Genomic DNA, 16,573 nt, shown 5'->3' with positions numbered 1-16,573 from the left:
TTGTCACAATACTGTTCTGAAAAAAAATCCAGACAAAGAAGCTGTCTGATAGCATCTTTATTTAAAGTCTTCATGTATATACACAATGTCAAGATAAAACCATATCAAATATTAGTAAACAGTACAAAAAAAACCCCATTAAAAAACAAAACTAACATAACCACAAATTCTGAGTAAAATTTCATAAAGTAATATTGATGAGTGTAACATTTTCTTACATCTTCCATGTGAATTTTTCATCCGGCATTAATGAATTCTTATCTCACAAATGAGTTTCTAAAACAAACATTTGTACTCATTTTGAAAGAACATCAACCTTATCTATTATGACAGGCTTTCATAACAAGATAAGGCTGGTGTTAATCTTAAGTGTTCTTGTCAGCAAATCTCATAAAAAGACCAAAACCTACAATGTATTAGTTCTTTTCTCAATACTTTTCGACTTCTCTACCCCAGAAGCAGGTCACTGATTCTCAATGAAGTCTGATTAATACGTGTTTGGGGCCATTTACAGCAGCAGGATGGTGTGCGTGGGATTGTCTCTAAATTAATTGCAGTGGCCATGTTGACTGTAATGACAGGACATGTCAGCCAGTACAGCAATGTGGCACGCTGACATGTTTTAAATCATTTTAGCACAACAATGAAGCTCTATGGCACAGAGGAATAATATCCATCAGGCTTTGGCTACACAGACAATACTTGTTAGTAGATTAATTCATTGTTGGTTTTGGTCTTTTCATGGAATTTGTTGACATTAAAGATAAAAATTCACAACACTTACTGTCTGAGTGAATGCCGAATGATCACATAAGTGATCTCAAGGCAGAGTTCTATAAATACAAACTCTGCCTGAGAAAGTGGACGAGACGCAACCACCAGGAATATCTGGTGAAACATTAGAGAGTAGCCGCTCAGTGATGGTGCTGTGAGCGTATGTATGTAACTACCTCTCTTCTATCTGGAACAGACTTACTGTAAAACAGTCAAAACTCAACTTGGCAGGTTAGAAGAAAACTTCCAAAGTCTAAGTTTACACAACATCTGACAGTGAGAGCTACAGCACATTAACACATTTATCTGTTATAGCAACACATAATATATTCAGGAGTAACAGTAATGGTTTTTGTATACCATAAAGAAAAATAAAAGAAAAAGAATCTCTCTCTCTCTCTCTATATATATATATATTTCTGAATATATGAATATATAGGTACGCTACGAAGTCACACAATAGATACTGATGCTCACATTACATTTACCAACACTCGTGGGCCGTGTTTCAGAAAGCGGGATTAGTGAAAACTCTTGACTTTGTTAACCCTGAGATGAGGAAAACTCTGGGTTTTCATTTCCAGAAAGAGAGCCAACTTAAATTCGAGGTCAGTTACCATGGTAACTGACTCTGTGAACCTAACCTGCTCGCTGGCAGGTTTTCTTCAACAAACCCTGAGTTTCATATCAAAGCGCATTCACTAGTGGAGGTTTACTGCATGTCCGAATCTAAATCTTACTGACACACGACGCATGCATTAATATCTCTATGTCTACTGAATTAAAATGGAGGCTCTGCCCTTTATTCACCCGTTGCCATGGTGAATTGTAGTATCGGAGCTCCATTGATGATGGCTTTTTTCATTTATCACGCACGTGCTTAACTCAGAGTGACCATACTCAGAGTTGATTGAACTGACTCTAATCAGCTGTGCTGGAACTGAAAACGGAGGTTCAACTCAGAGTTCAGGGTTTGACTCAGAGTTTGTTGAACCCGCTTTCTGAAACAAGCCCCTGGCCTTTATGTGCCAAAAGGAGAAAACAAAACAAACAAACAAACAACTACATGTCAGTTCTAGATAGATAAATGCAAAGATGTCAACTTTTTGGCTTGTTTACACCCAAAAAGAGCGCATGTCATAAAATACTAGAGGTAAATAAAGACTGCTATTTGAGGTTTCATTTGGAAATGCATAGAAACGTATTAGACTGTAAAATGAAGCCACGGCAGTACGTTAAGGCTTTTGGCTGAAAGGTTTGCGATAAGTTTCCTCCTAACAGTCTCTACTTCCTGCCTGCCTCTACTAAGCAGTGAAGCCAGACAAGGGGTGGACAAAATAACAAGTACACTGACAGTCCTACGATACACATTGTTGTACCAGTAAAGCTGATTATGTTCACATTTTGTCCACCCTTCTAAATATTACATGTACTATGTGTGAATAGAAAGCATACTGTAAACATGTACAAGCAACATTGAGCCAATAAAAAAAAACAAAAAAAACAAACAAAACTGTGGCTATCTCCTCCCAGCCACATTTTAGCTTGTAATCTGAGACAACAGCTTTGGCAACTGGAAAAAGGGTGTTTGTGTGTGTGTGTGTGTGTGTTTATGTTATTTACACGTCACTCTGGGCAATCCCTAGACTCTAAACAGGCTATTTAAAGACCACTGCATACCTCTCATGCTGGTTAGTATAGGCTAAAGTGTACCAAATGCAATCCTCCCTGATTACCATCTCATCCATCTCACGTCTCTCTGTATAAACAGTTCAGTCTGTTTACGCACCATTTCTACTGTATTTACAACTCTTAACGTTGTAAAAAAGGCAAAGCGAGGATCTTCATACAAGTGTGTCAGTGTTTCTTTCTTGCACATTCATAAATAACACCAATAATTCAGTGAATACATGACATGGCACTGCGTAGATCTAAAAGAACTATTTGTCAGGATTTGAGGATCGCGAGCCTCAAAGTCCTCGTATGGATTTCATTTAAATGTCTGTAAAATAATCACAGCACTACGATGCTGGCAGTGAATGCAGGAGTGCAACAATATCAGGAGATATTACATACTTAAGCACAAGGACGTACCTGTGTGAGTGTGAGTGTGTGTGTGTGTGTGAGTGTGTGTTTAGGTGTAAGGCCACATATCCAGCAGGCACTTTCCTTTAAAATGTTTGTAAAACCACTAATGAGAACTTTTAGGCTTCTACTGTAACAGTCAGGGAAATTTGCCTGATTTCCACATTTGTTGCATAAATAGAGGAAAAAAACTAAAATTGCAAGACAACAGTTAAACCACCTGCTGCACTGTGGCCGTTTTGATTTAACTCTAAGTCACAATACCGAATCTAACAACAGTGAGCACCTGCTTTGGTCAGTTCTCAGTGGACACACCAAGCGGACTGCTATAGATTGTACAAGTCAGTTGCATTTCATTTTTTAACTTCTGCTCATCTGCTAAATCTCTCTAATTAATCTAAGATCATTTTTGCAATTAAATGGCAATTTGGAACAAAGTAACCAAAGACCTGCTGGTGAGTAAATTTTGGTAATTTCGTTTTTTTCCTTTTTTTAGATGATAAATGTACTCGCAAGTGGAGAGCATACATGCATGTCAGCTGGCTGATTAGTCTTTACTGTGTGTTCAAGTGCAACTTCAAACAGAGGACTGAGGCTATAGTAAGAGCTTAATGGACAAAGGGGCTGCGTATGTGTGTGTTAAGTGATACGTGTGAACAATGAGTCTCCTCAGTGTTTGGTGAAGCCCTGCATCATCTCCAGTGGCAGCGGGAAAATGATGGTGGAGTTCTTCTCAGCTGCGATGGTGTTGAGGGTCTGAAGGTAGCGCAGCTGCAGGGCCGACGGAGACTCGGCAATCACCAGGGAGGCCTCCTTCAGCGCCCGCGATGCGTTCATCTCTCCCTCCGCAGCGATCACCTAGAGAAGAAAACGACAGAAGAAGGAAAAGAAAAGGACAAGACAGAGGGTGAGAAATGTCTGTCAATCAACAACCTGAATGTGAGAAAGATCTATTGTTATGTATATGTTTGGTTACTAATTATGTTATAATACTTATGGAATGAGTACAGCCTGCAATACAATGTTTTTTTTTTTTATTATACATTTGTATTCATTTATTGTGCGTCTTTTTGTGTGTCGCTTGCAGCCACTTATGTTGTTCTGCAGACAGCTGAGAAGAAGTTTTACTGTTTCACTGTTTGTTATGTGGACTCACAAACTGAACCACAGTTTCAGCTCACATTAAAAGAAACTGGCATCTTCCTCTGAGGATCTGACATTCCGCTTTAAACAGAACGACGGGGCGGGTGAACCACCTTACCTTGGCTCTGGCCTCACGGGTGGCTTCGGCCTCGGCTGCCATGGCTCTCTGGAGCTGAAGGGGCAGCTTAACGTCTTTGATCTCCACCCGCTCCACCTTGATGCCCCAGTCATCTGTGGCGTCGTCCAGGGTGGACTGAGGAGAGAGAGACAAATGGTCAAAAATGTGTTTTCTGGAGACTCTGATGAAATCAACTAATTTTATCTGCGTTTGACAGAAACTGACAACAAGCCAGTTTCAATTAACATGGTGATAATTTGCGGAGGTTAGAGTTCATTTCTATTTAAGTGCAGATTTTCCCACTAAGATTTGAATGCAAAAAAAGTACATTTGTAACTGAATAACTCCAATAAGGCTGCAACTAATGATTATTTTCATGACTGATTAATCTGTTGATTATTTTCTTGATTAATCGATTAGTTGTCTGGTCTATGAAACATCAGAAAATGGTGAAAAATGTCGATCACTTCTTCCCAAAGCCCAAGCTGACGTCCTCAAATTTCTTCTTTTGTCTTGACCAACAGTCCACAACCCAAAGATATTCAGTTTACTGTCATAGAAGACAAGAGAAACCAGAAAATATTCACATTTGAGAAGCAGGAATCCAAGAATTTGGACATTTTTTTCTTAAAATTATTTATTTATTTAATCAGCCAATTAATTTAATAGTTGACAACTAATTCATTAATGGACTATTTGTTGCAGCTCTAAACTCCAACAAGTTCCTCATCTCTAAAATCAAGATGAACCTGAACCCTCTCCTTCTCTTTAAAAGCTGGACTATCTTGCATTTTTCAAGTCTGTCCAGCAGATGGAGCTCAACCAGGCTTCATGCTTCTCTCATAAGGAAAGAGATGACAGTTAGATGGTGTAAAGGTGTGAGAGAAACCTTAATGGAATATGGCTGATGGCAGGTGCATGTAAAGCGAACATCACACCACAACACACAATCCTAAAATTTCATGACACTGTGGCACAATACAACCACTAACAGCATCATAGTACTGCATTCATTTTATATTATTAATGTGCAAATTTCAGCATTCAATCTACATTTATATTTCACAATTAAGTTGAAGAAAACAAACACTAAATGATGAGCAAGTGACAGATTACATCACTCATATTACCTTTTATACACTCTAAGTTCTATGAAGGATGTTTTCTGATCACCTTCTACATATTAAAGCCTTATCAGCAGAGAACAGACTGGTCGTGTTAAACTGACGAGCTTTGTTCTTGTTGTGTTTAATCAAATCAGACAAAGCCTCCTACTGTGAAAACAGAAATGAAACGTACGGGGGTATGCTTTGTGCTGCATGCGTTTGTAAATTCCACCGGCTTTATGTTTCTGCTGTGAGTAATCAAGGCTCTGAATGCAGCAGCAGTAGACTCGGTTGTTAACAGGTGCTGGAATTTAAGCAATCGAATTGCTATGTTATATTTGTGCAGTAGCACCAGAGATATATCGCCTGTGTTTTAACCTTTATTTAAATGTACAGTATGTTGATGTCCTTGGTCTATCAGTTCAAGCCCACTTTGAGCCAGATGATGGCGGTAATGCACAGTTTTGATGTTTGCAAACCTCCCGGAAAACCATATGAGAGGAGGAAGAGGTTTAACCATTTTTCCATTGTGTTTCAGTGGCGATAGTGAACTTTAGTGTAAAATTCTGAACACATACAGCACTTTTTACCATTAATGAATATCTACTGATTATTGATAAACCATCTGAATGTATGTATGTGCATCTAAAATAAATATTTAATCATTTACAGTAGCTAATTCTAATATTTGAATTCAAAGCAGCTGATAGACTTTCTATTGCAGTCTGTTATTTGATGCATTATGCAGCTGGCGAGGTGGCACTTTAATCCTCCATTCTGTTTTCTGTATGAGTCAGTCTGTGATATTAAAGTATCATATTATTGCCTACATTCGTTTTTACTGACGCTTTATTGTGCATTATTCAAGGGTTCAGCCCCCAAAACAAGCTCTACATCTAACAATCACAGGAGCATCAACATATTGACATAATGACTCAGAACTGTAGAAGGATTAGCATCAGTATTCAGGCTTTTATGCTCAGTCATATACAAGATCAAATTTTAGCAAAACAGATCATCAACAGTCTAATAGTCACAAAAATCAAATAAAGGGAGATCATCCATTAAAGTGATCTATATAGAATAAGACTGTAGAGATCTGCTGCTTGGTTCTGGGCAGGTAGTGTAAAGTGGACTGGACCACAACATCAGTCAGCCGAGTGCCACCACTTCCTGTATCTGTTGTTTCAAATTAAAAGCCCTCTAGTGTTTCATACACAGTCCAGCCATATACTAGGTTTTGACCTAGTCTTGTGTAGCAGAGTTTGTCATTGGTGCAGCTTTAACTTAAAGTCCCATCAACTCAAGTTTATTGTTCCTTCAGCTTCACTGTGCAGAATGATGTATGTGCAGAGTTTGACACAAGAAAGCTGTTTTCACATTCATCTGCTGAAAGGGGAAAGTTTCTCTGTGCTCATCGAAAGTCTCACTTTAAGGCAAACCTATAAACATGATTTATGACATTGCAACCAGTTTGGAGGCAATCCTGGTCCAGTATTCAACTTACTTAAGTGTGATGTGGAAACATGAAACCTCCGGTGCACAAACACTGAAAACAGACTTATCAGTGAATTAGGAGACATCTTTGTCCAGCAGTTAAAGTTGAAATTAAAAATATTTATATGTTCATTGATTGTGGATTTTTTAATGAAGGAGAAAGTGTGGATGCCATTTAAAGGATTATTAAAATATTACTGAAATTTTATGTCTTAAAACTAGGGTTGCCGTGGTGGTCGATGTTACCAGTGTTACACGGTGTTGGGACCTACACCAATTACATTACTTGCCCACCGCCAATACCGTAGTTTTACTTTTTTCTATAGAAACAAACCCATTTATTTCATTTTCGCATATCAGTGTCCACGTTCATCAAATAAAAAAACTCCAATTTGTAAAGTATCAAGCATGTTATATATACTTAGTTGGACAACAGACGCTACAATTATAACCTGACAGTGTCTGCTCCAGGAGCAGCAAAAAGTAGCAGAGTGAGATGTCTGTTCTCCGTCCTGCTGCTGTAAACAAACGTAACGCTAGCAGATAGCGGGCAGCTGCCTTCATGTCTCCCCAGGTCTCAGTGCTTGTTTTCAGCAGCAACTCTGCCGCTCTCTGCCTGCTTAACCTGCTCTCGGTGTGTCTCTCCGGATGGCAGGTAAGTTGCTCCGGTTCTGGTTCTAAGCGGCGGGCATCCTCTGGCCACAGCCGCTGACCACAGCAGCCTGAAGCCCGCCGTCACTAACTCTTAAATAAAGGGAAGATTGAAACTAAAAATCAATCAAGATCAAAGTAAGAGCTCTACAGATGAGCGTCATTGACGGATATCTTTTTTTGTAAAATGTCCTGTGTAACCAGTAATACCGGTGTTGTCACGAGTTTATTAGTCGGTGGGAAGATTTCCTCACAGTGGCATCCCTACTTAAAACATGTCTGATCTCGGGGATCTTCTAGCACAGCTAATTGATTTTAAATGTTAAATGTCTCCTCACTCTAAACACAAGAGCATGACGACTGTGGTAACAGGAAGTCCTATATGGAATATTAGACAAACTACTCTTACCAACATATTTACATTTCAAAATGTAAACCAACCACAGAAAGTATTCACAGACTAGTCAATCCGGGAAGCATATTATTACTACCATATGTTATGTGTTGACTAGAACACAATACCCGCTTACTCTGAATCTAATCAATGAAGTAATGTACTCTACCTGCATGCTGTGCGCAATCTCTTCACGGTCAGACAGGATCTCTGCCAGGTTTTTGGTACCCAGGACGTTCCTCAGAGTAGTCTGGGCCAACAGCCGGGTAGCAGCATCCGCGTTAGTGATGTTAGCCACAGCCAGAGTAGCATTCTGGACCCGGTAGTACACCACGCCATCGACACTCACTGTCACAGAGTCTTTGGTCAAAACCTGAGAGTATGTCAGGAAATAAAAGGTAAAACTTGTTGGATGTCACGGGACAGAGTGAATTACTGGTGTACTGAATCAAGATTTTGCACAGTTATTTGTGTTTGTTATTTGAATTTTGATGTTATGTGACATTAAACGTGTTTAATTAATCAGTAATTGTGCACGTCATACCTCTTGCGGTGGGATGTCGAAGGTGATGGTGCGCATGTCCACGTTAATAAAGCTGTCAGTGCACGGCAAGATGAAGAACAACCCTGCGGTTCACAAGAATGCAAATAGATTTAACAAAGACTAAAGCCAGTGTAAACACAATAATGAGGAAGCTTCTCCACAAATGTTTGAAAACACCGGGATGAATGAAATACTGGCGGCGGGCCAAGTCGAGCTCTCTTTATAAGACTGCAGCTGTGCTGACAGCCACGCAAAGCTGTGGATATCTGCAGCTTTCATAAGCTTGTTTCAAGTCACAATGATTGAATTAGTGCATTAAACAATATTTGGCATTTGCCTGAGTGGAACAGACATGTGCTAGGTGTGCCATCATTTAGCAAACATGCATGCTACACCAGTTAGAGACTGGTGGGATGCACTTCCTGTCAGTAAAATGTGCGTTTTAATGGTGAGACCACAATCTTCTGTGCAGGAAGACGACAGCAGTCTATCTGCAAGACATTTCCAGCATTCTCAACAGTTATCTTTCCAACAAGTCAACAGTCCTCAGTCGCTCTCACGCAGACTCTGTAAGCAATCTTGTGATGCAGTGGAAAATTCCACTAACAAGAATCATAAAAAAAAGCTTCATGCACAAACATGTATCTTCAAGGCAGCAGAAAAGTGTATATAGATCAAAAATGTTCCACAAACACACCCTTTTCATTTTATGACCAATTTTATCATACAAGCCTGTTTCTAAACTAAATATATGGGGAAATGGAGTTGCACTGAGGCTGGGGTTAAGGGGCATTACGGGAAACTAAATGCTGGATTCGACTTTGGCATTGGCTCCTCAGGAATGTGACTTTTGTTGGCAGAGAGCTATTATTACCCCACGCTGTCATAAACGGCTCCCCCCGGCACTCTGAGCAGTCACATTTTAGCATTTTGAGAGGACACTGCCTGGTTTTTAGATCCAGTTAAATCAAAGATAAAGAGACAGTGAGGTATGAGATGTATGCAAATGATACCTCGTGGGAGTCATGTGGTTTTTTTTAAACAAATACACTGCCTTTACAACACAAGTCGCACCACCAATAATAGGCTGATTAAGGAATTCAGACCTCCAACAGACATGTGCAGTAGCATTACCATACATGTGCTTCTGTCTGTGTAGCATGTAACTTGGTTGACCTGGTTATGTGCTACATGGGGAAGCTGGGAACTGGAGCTGGGACATCCTGTTGTTGTTATTATTGGGCCCACATATTTTCCCATTTTTAATTTGTACTAATGATTTGCTTTTTGTGTTCCTCGCCACCGGCAGGAAACGGATGGGAGGGAAAGTACTGACTGGGTGCTCACTTTCAGTTTTTAGGAGTGTGTAAGAGTCTGTGTATTCATACTGGGAGACGGGATAGAACCCTTTTTATACATAGTCCCCCAATTTCACGATACATACACATGACTACAAGACAACCACAGGATTTTTTATACCCAAACACTAGAAGGATCCTGACTGGCTGAGTCAGTCACATGACTTCAATCTGACTAATTATGTGTTTCATAATTAAGACCAGACTGAAGACAAAAGGCTTTTGAAACAAACAAGGTCTAGGTTTTTATCGCTTGTCTAATATTTATGTTCCCCTAAAATTGAGGGGCCAGATTTTCTTTCATTGTGGATGTTAACAACCCTAAATTTACGTTGTAAGTCAGCACTTTAACCTCACAGTCACTGTTTCATGTCAAACTGAGTGTACTGGAGCACAGAGCCCAAAACAACAAACAACAAAATTTGTTACTGTAAATATCTCTGGTGACATCCCTGCATGCTGTATTTTGGCTGTTCTCTGTGAAGAAAACTGAAAAGCATTCAAGTAGTCATGTGATTCTACGTCATCATGGCTGCTGGGAAAATGAGTCATCAATCAGGAGTCTGACTGGCATTAAAGACGAAGGACCAGCAACATGAACGGAAGAGCTAGCGAGGTGGCCTTTTACTGTTGTTTGCAGCTGAGACATCAAACCCCACAATCTGTCTGACTTGTTTTACCCATGTCATGTGAAATTTGTGACAAAAAAGCTTTTCAATATAAAATGCAAGTGAAAACCTTTTAGGGGAGAATACAACGCACCTTTATATTTAATGAGATATAAACCTAAACATGTGAAACAACTGGTCCTGACTGAGATATTTTAGTTTTAGAAGGTTCTTTCACTATGAAGCAGATATTACAGAGTTAAAAGTTAGATGCTTAAGTCCTGTTATCACATGATTTACTGGCTTTTCTAGGCTCTGCACCAAATTGTGTCTTGGTTTGTTTAGTGGCTTGGTTTATTGCCTAAACTGGTAAACAAAGTCCAGACAACAAACATGTTCCCAAACACGTACCTGCTTCAAACCAATGAAAATATCAAATGCTGAAGGAACTGAAGTAAATAATACGCAATCAGCAGCATTGGTGTGAAAAAAATGCCTTAGGAGCTGGCTAAGAAGTTATCCAGTGTATCACAGCCCATGCTTAGAGACATCATTTTCTGAAATTATTTATTTTAGTCCCATTTATTAAAAAATAAAAATATCAAATCTAACTGCAACCAAATCTAATCATATAAAATTGACTTTTACTGTATTCTATTGTTACAAATGTAAAGTATCTGTATATTTTAAGGAACTTAAATAAAACACGTTTGAAGTACATTTCAATAAAAGAACTGAGCATGTGGACGGAGTAGAGAAATATGCTGCTGTGTGGAATATTACAGATGGTTTCTGACCTGGTCCTTTGGCTCCTCCTCGCAAAATGCGTCCCAGGCGAAAGATAATGGCTCGCTCATACTCCTTCACAATCTGTGTGCAGAGACAAACCACGTAAAAGGCTTGTATAGGAGACCTCTCTTTCTCTTATCTGACAGTCCACATATATCCTGTAATTGGATATTGGGATGTGACTGTGGATGCTCGTTTTGAAAAGGCACTGAGCAATTAATCTGCTCAATGCAACGCATGCAAAACTATGGTTCACCAGCTTCTAAAGGCCGTTAAATAAATATACCTGATATAGTGGATGAGTTTCAAATTCCCAAAACACTGAATATATAAAGTAGATCATCCTTAGTAATTTACTCTACTATACCAGGGAGTTTGACTCGTAACGTGGTGAATAAACACTGAAATTGACCAGCAGCTGACCTTAATGCACATCCATATGGAGATGGGCAGGGTAACCAGCATGAGAAGGATGGAGAACCCCACCAACAGCCAGCCACACATGCCAATGTCCGTGTCTGCATTCTCCAAGGCTGGGGGAAAAAGAAGACAAACACATGCACTGAAATCATTTCAACTGGTTCAAAGTGGTGGGAAATCGTTAATATGTACTGAATTCAGGACATTTTTCTTCCAATCCAGTCATGCGTCAGAGCAGCTTTATCTCTGAACATCCATCCTTTTGTAAATAAATATGGTTAGTAAGGTTTAATATCATCTCCACCCACATGTACACAGCAGTCTGTACACACCCCCACGCTTTTAGACATTTGTTAGGCTGAACACTATGGGATGAATATCATGTTTTGACACTGGTGTTTGGTGAAAACTCGGTGTTTGAAAGCTTAAAACCTAATAAAAAAGATTTTGCAAGATTGAAACAAAGTTTTGAATGCTTGCATAATGTTTTGATAGGCTGACAAAAAAATTTCAACTCTCTGCATACATTATTTTGTATTTCTTCACAGCTGCAGCTCTGTTTTTACAATGTTTCTCCAACACATTTTTCAGAGTTTCAAATTCGTCACTGTTCTCCCGGTGTATTTGTTTTTTTTAACCAGGCTTTCAAACACTGAGTATCAACCTTTCAAAGCTTTCTGTTTCAGTATCGAAACATGGCATGATGTTCATCCCCTAAAACGCTGGGAGCCCTGAATGCTATGTTCACTTCAGTCAGAACTTCATAATGTATTATTAATTCTGTATTATTTGCAAAGCTCTATGTAACACTGTTTTGAAAGGTTATTCTTTTATTATTATTATTAATGACGTGCAACCATTCAGTGGATGAGATATGTACCTTCAACATCACGTAAAGCATACCTGCTTGAACCTACAGACAAAGTTAGAGGTCAACACGCCTTTGAATGACTTTCAGTAACGTTACAATAACTAAATAAAAATCATACAAGGTTTACGTTTACTAATTGATGTTTAGCTTTACCCAACTTCCATTATGTCAGTGGACTTAATGCCAATTCCACATAACAGCAACATCCCTACGTCACAAACATAATCAATACTGATTATCACTAAAAGAGATTAGTAGGTTATCAAACTATCTTAGGGTTTAACTCAGGATTTGAAGTATCATGAAGCTGGCCCATTTCAAACTGGGATGAATCACCATGGCAACGTAAGCCGAACAGCTAACCTGCTAAGGAGCAGGTTAACTTCAGAGGATCAGATCATAACCTGTCAACACCCCGACTACTGACCAATCAGATCACTGGGGGGAGGGGGGGAGTCATCATTCCCACAGGATCCCGAAATTTCCACTCTGGTTTTAAAACAGAGCTTCTAAGACACAGAGAGATCGTTGACAACACTAAACACATAATGATGATTTTAGCTGCAATTAACTCTGTTTTATCCCCAGAGTGGCAGCTGACAGTGTGGATGATTTTACACTCTGATTCCATCACTGCAGCTCAGAATAACATGAGACAACTGTGTGATGATAACTGGAAATAAACACAAAGGATTGTCTTTTATTAGAACAATAATCCATACACTGTTAATTGACTCCCATGATTATAAATGCAACATTTGGGTCAGATAGACCTCATCAGTCAGGTAAATGTCCTCGACAATAGTCAGCTTCGTGATACTGGTTATCCAGGTCGGTAAATGTTAGGCTCAGTGAAGCGAGCTCACCCAAAGTGAATTTGCTTCATGATACACGCCTCTGGTCACACCCTGTGATTAGCGGTAATTGCGATTGATTTCAGCACTTGCTAGTTAGATTAGCTAGTAAGTCCTAAAGACAAGCAACGACCTGTTAACGTTACCTTAGTAAGTTGCAGGACAGGATTCCAGTGTTGTCTTCACTGAACAGATTTATAAGTAACCTCAAGGAAAACCTACGGCTGCACAACCGTTAGCGTTAACCTAACCTAAGGGTTTAGGAACCAGCATTATTCTGCTCTATCGATGGGAATATTTGATCTGCATAAGCACATTTACCGTCAAGACGACATTTACGTTAACTAACGTTACGTTATCGATCCTTAGCCAACATTAACTTGTGAAGCGAACATGCTAATATTAGCTTTAATTTAGCTCGCTTGCAGACATGAGTTAACCCTAACGTTTACTAGGACTGTTACACCAAATTAAGTTACAAATCGAAGCTAATACTAGCTTTTGTGTTATCGTTAATGTAAAAGTCTAATAGCTTAATATTCATGTCCCTTCTTTGCTAACGTTACAGTTATTAACTTAACTTATGATGCCCTGAGTGCCAGAAATAACGCTAAGCTAACACATTAATGAAGGTAGCAGACATTACGTTACCTGATTGACGTTCTCGTCTTTTACTTTCTCTCATTTTAAGATCTTCGTTGTATGGATCCATATGTAACGCTATATGAAATATCTGGCGGTAGTAAAGAGAACCGTGGTGAACTTACAAAACCGAATGTCTGTATACTGCTGCTGAGGGGTGCTGTGGTGAGTTTACCCCGAACCTGGACTTGTAGGCGCTGTGACGCAGCACATAGTAGTTTTTAAGGCTGTGGGTTAGCTCAGCCTGTCAAGACAAACGACCAATTTTGCAGTGCTAAATCCAACGTTTGTCTTTTTTAAATGCAGTCTTAAACTATCCTAGAATGTATATTTCCTAAACATCACACGAACTAATAAGCAAACATGTAGCTAGGGAGTAAGATGTACTATGATCTTATAGTGTTTTTGGATCATATTATATTATATACATGTAAGAAAACGTGCGGATTTTTTTTTTTTTTTTTTTGGTAGCCTATCTAAAAAGTCATTAAGATAGACAAAACTGAAATTTGTCCATACTTAAGTGATGACAACTGAGCAAATTCCCTATTCAATTCAATTAAATTCAAAAATATTTTATCCATTTACACACATAATAAAAAGCAAGAATACAAATATGACAACGCTAGAAAGAGTTTAAATACACAAAGATTAATGGCAGTGGCTGATCTGTAGCTGGCCAACAATATCCAACACCACAGAGACATATATTACGTCAGAAGTGTCAAAGTGCAAGTGCATTTATCAGTCTATACACAAGGTATGCTGATGTAGATGTGTTGGAACACATTGGGAAAAGATGGTCAGTGGACTCTCACTAAAGATTATTTCTCAAGAAGTTTCCCAATATTAATGAGGGTGATGAAACCATCACCAGAAACGTCGAGCTCAGTGGATGGAGCTTTAGTATGTGTTTAGTATGCAGTCTTCTCAGTGTGACAGCTGGTATCTAAACTAGCAAGCACTTAAAACTAGCTAATCTTAGCTGGCTATTTATAAGCTACAGAGCCAAATTAGTTAACAGCTGAAAGCAGATTCCACTCTTATCTTCCATATTAACTTTATGTTATTCTTTCCATAAGTGCAAACCATACATGTTCATGTTCAGCATTCAGCTGCATGACACCTGAACATGAGGTTGTTTGTTGAGTCAATTCACAGGGCAATTTCTGACCACATTGTGCCTGCAACCTGGAGCCATGCCTGTTTCCATATAGTTGTTGAGAAAGTTGGGGAAAATTTAGAAATGTCAGCAAATATAGCAAATTTTGAGCCTTTTAGTTTGTCACTTGATTTGTGGTGAGTACATAAAGAGCTTGGAATATTTGAAGTGGCTAAAAATAAAAACATGTACAAGGAAGACGGTTTTTCCAAGACATCGCACAGCATTGCACATACAGTATTTCAGGAAAGCGAAAGCAAAAAAGCAAAACAATGGGTATCTAAGTCATTATGGCAAGCATGGCATTTCTGGGAGATAGTGGTGGAAAGTGTCACGGATGTCGCTGTCATTATTCATTTCAAACTTAGAATTAATTAATTAATTTGAAATTTCTATGATTTTCCATTATTTATTCCATCTTATTTATTGTGTGATATATATGTTGACTGAAAAAAATTGAGTCCAAATATATTTAGCAACTTTGCAATCTTTTAACAAAATATACATATTCCTTTCAGTATTTTTTGAATTAATCAGATCAACAAATCATAGTCAGATTAAAACACAAAAAAGTATTTGGATGAAAATCAAGCAATTTATGAACGGTTAAAGTTGTCGAAACAGTGGTCTGCACATATCTGTCTGGAAGACTGCTCCAACTCAAGCTGCCTACAAGCCAAATTCCAGGGCAGATTTTACCCACCAAATACCAGTCACGCCTTTTTTATCTGCTGAGAGTTATCATGCATTCTAGTTCATTTACTGTATCTCTTTATTCAGTTAATCCTTGTTATTTGGTTCACTTTGCCCTTTGTTTTCTTTCATGTCCTTTCTTTTTCAATATAACTTGACATGTAGAACATGTTGAATAATTTGTACATACAGTGAAGTTGAGAGTGTAAAGGAAGGTAAAGGCACCTAACTCAGTTTTGCTCCTTTTCTGTTGCTCTAAATTAAAATAGATTATCAGACTAGTGCAAATTTGATGAATTAGGTATTTTCAAGAAAATACACAGGCCAAGTGTCATTTAAATCACTAGACATCCCCACAGCACATGCAGCAAATGATGGAGATAAAAACAGTTATCAAATACAACATTAGAAATTAAACAGGTTTGTAGTGTATTTATCAGTTGGGGTATTGCTACAGTGCCTTTTTTGGACCTTGGTTGGTTGAGTTCAGGTGGTGGCCTGCACAGAAAATCCAGGCAATTCCAGTAAGTGATTATCCTGGGAAAGGGACGGTGGCTATGCATGTTGGAGTGGACTAGAGCTCCATCCCATCTAATCCTCTTTTAATTAGGTTGAGGGAAAATGCGGGACCTCTCCTGGATTATTCACAGCACATTGACAAAGCACTAAGCTGGGACCAGTGTACAGGATTGGTGACCAGTGTGGCCAGTTAGGCACAGCGAGGACCCTCTCAAACGTGAAAAAATGCTCTCCCATCTCACTGCTGCTACCTGGACTTTGGCCTCCCTGGCTTTAAATCCAAAGTGCCTTTGGTCTCTGGTGAGCTGGGAGGATAAGTTACAGCATATGATTTGCTCATTTACA

The 16,573-nt window shown here is 38.9% G+C and overlaps 1 protein-coding gene across 2 annotated transcripts; it reads right to left on the bottom strand.

The window, feature by feature from the left end:
• Window positions 1–685: 685 nt before the first annotated feature.
• Window positions 686–14,046, bottom strand: stom (stomatin). 2 transcript variants are annotated; one of them, XM_042394525.1, is made up of 7 exons: window positions 13,864–14,046; window positions 11,491–11,600; window positions 11,076–11,148; window positions 8,313–8,395; window positions 7,938–8,141; window positions 4,121–4,255; window positions 686–3,717 (listed from the first exon to the last, which is right to left on the bottom strand). In XM_042394525.1, exons 1-7 carry the CDS (start codon window positions 13,922–13,924, stop codon window positions 3,529–3,531), a joined length of 855 nt encoding a protein of 284 aa, XP_042250459.1. In that variant the 5' UTR covers window positions 13,925–14,046; the 3' UTR covers window positions 686–3,528. The 2 variants fall into 2 exon arrangements, with proteins under 2 accessions (XP_042250459.1, XP_042250460.1); XM_042394526.1 differs by lacking the exon at window positions 13,864–14,046 and adding an exon at window positions 13,359–13,819.
• Window positions 14,047–16,573: the final 2,527 nt, after the last annotated feature.

The sequence above is a fragment of the Thunnus maccoyii genome, chromosome 19, assembly GCF_910596095.1.
Source record: "Thunnus maccoyii chromosome 19, fThuMac1.1, whole genome shotgun sequence".
Lineage (NCBI taxonomy): Eukaryota > Metazoa > Chordata > Actinopteri > Scombriformes > Scombridae > Thunnus > Thunnus maccoyii.
This window is presented reverse-complemented; position numbering and strand designations above follow the sequence as displayed.

Coding starts and splice junctions, on each gene's coding strand:
- stom (XM_042394525.1), bottom strand. CDS start 13,924: ATGGATCCATACAACGAAGATCTTAAAATGAGAGAAAGTAAAAGACGA. Junction 8,142..8,312: donor TCGACATCCCACCGCAAGAG/GTATGACGTGCA, acceptor ACATACTCTCAG/GTTTTGACCAAAGACTCTGT. Junction 3,718..4,120: donor CCCGTGAGGCCAGAGCCAAG/GTAAGGTGGTTC, acceptor TTTCTTCTCTAG/GTGATCGCTGCGGAGGGAGA.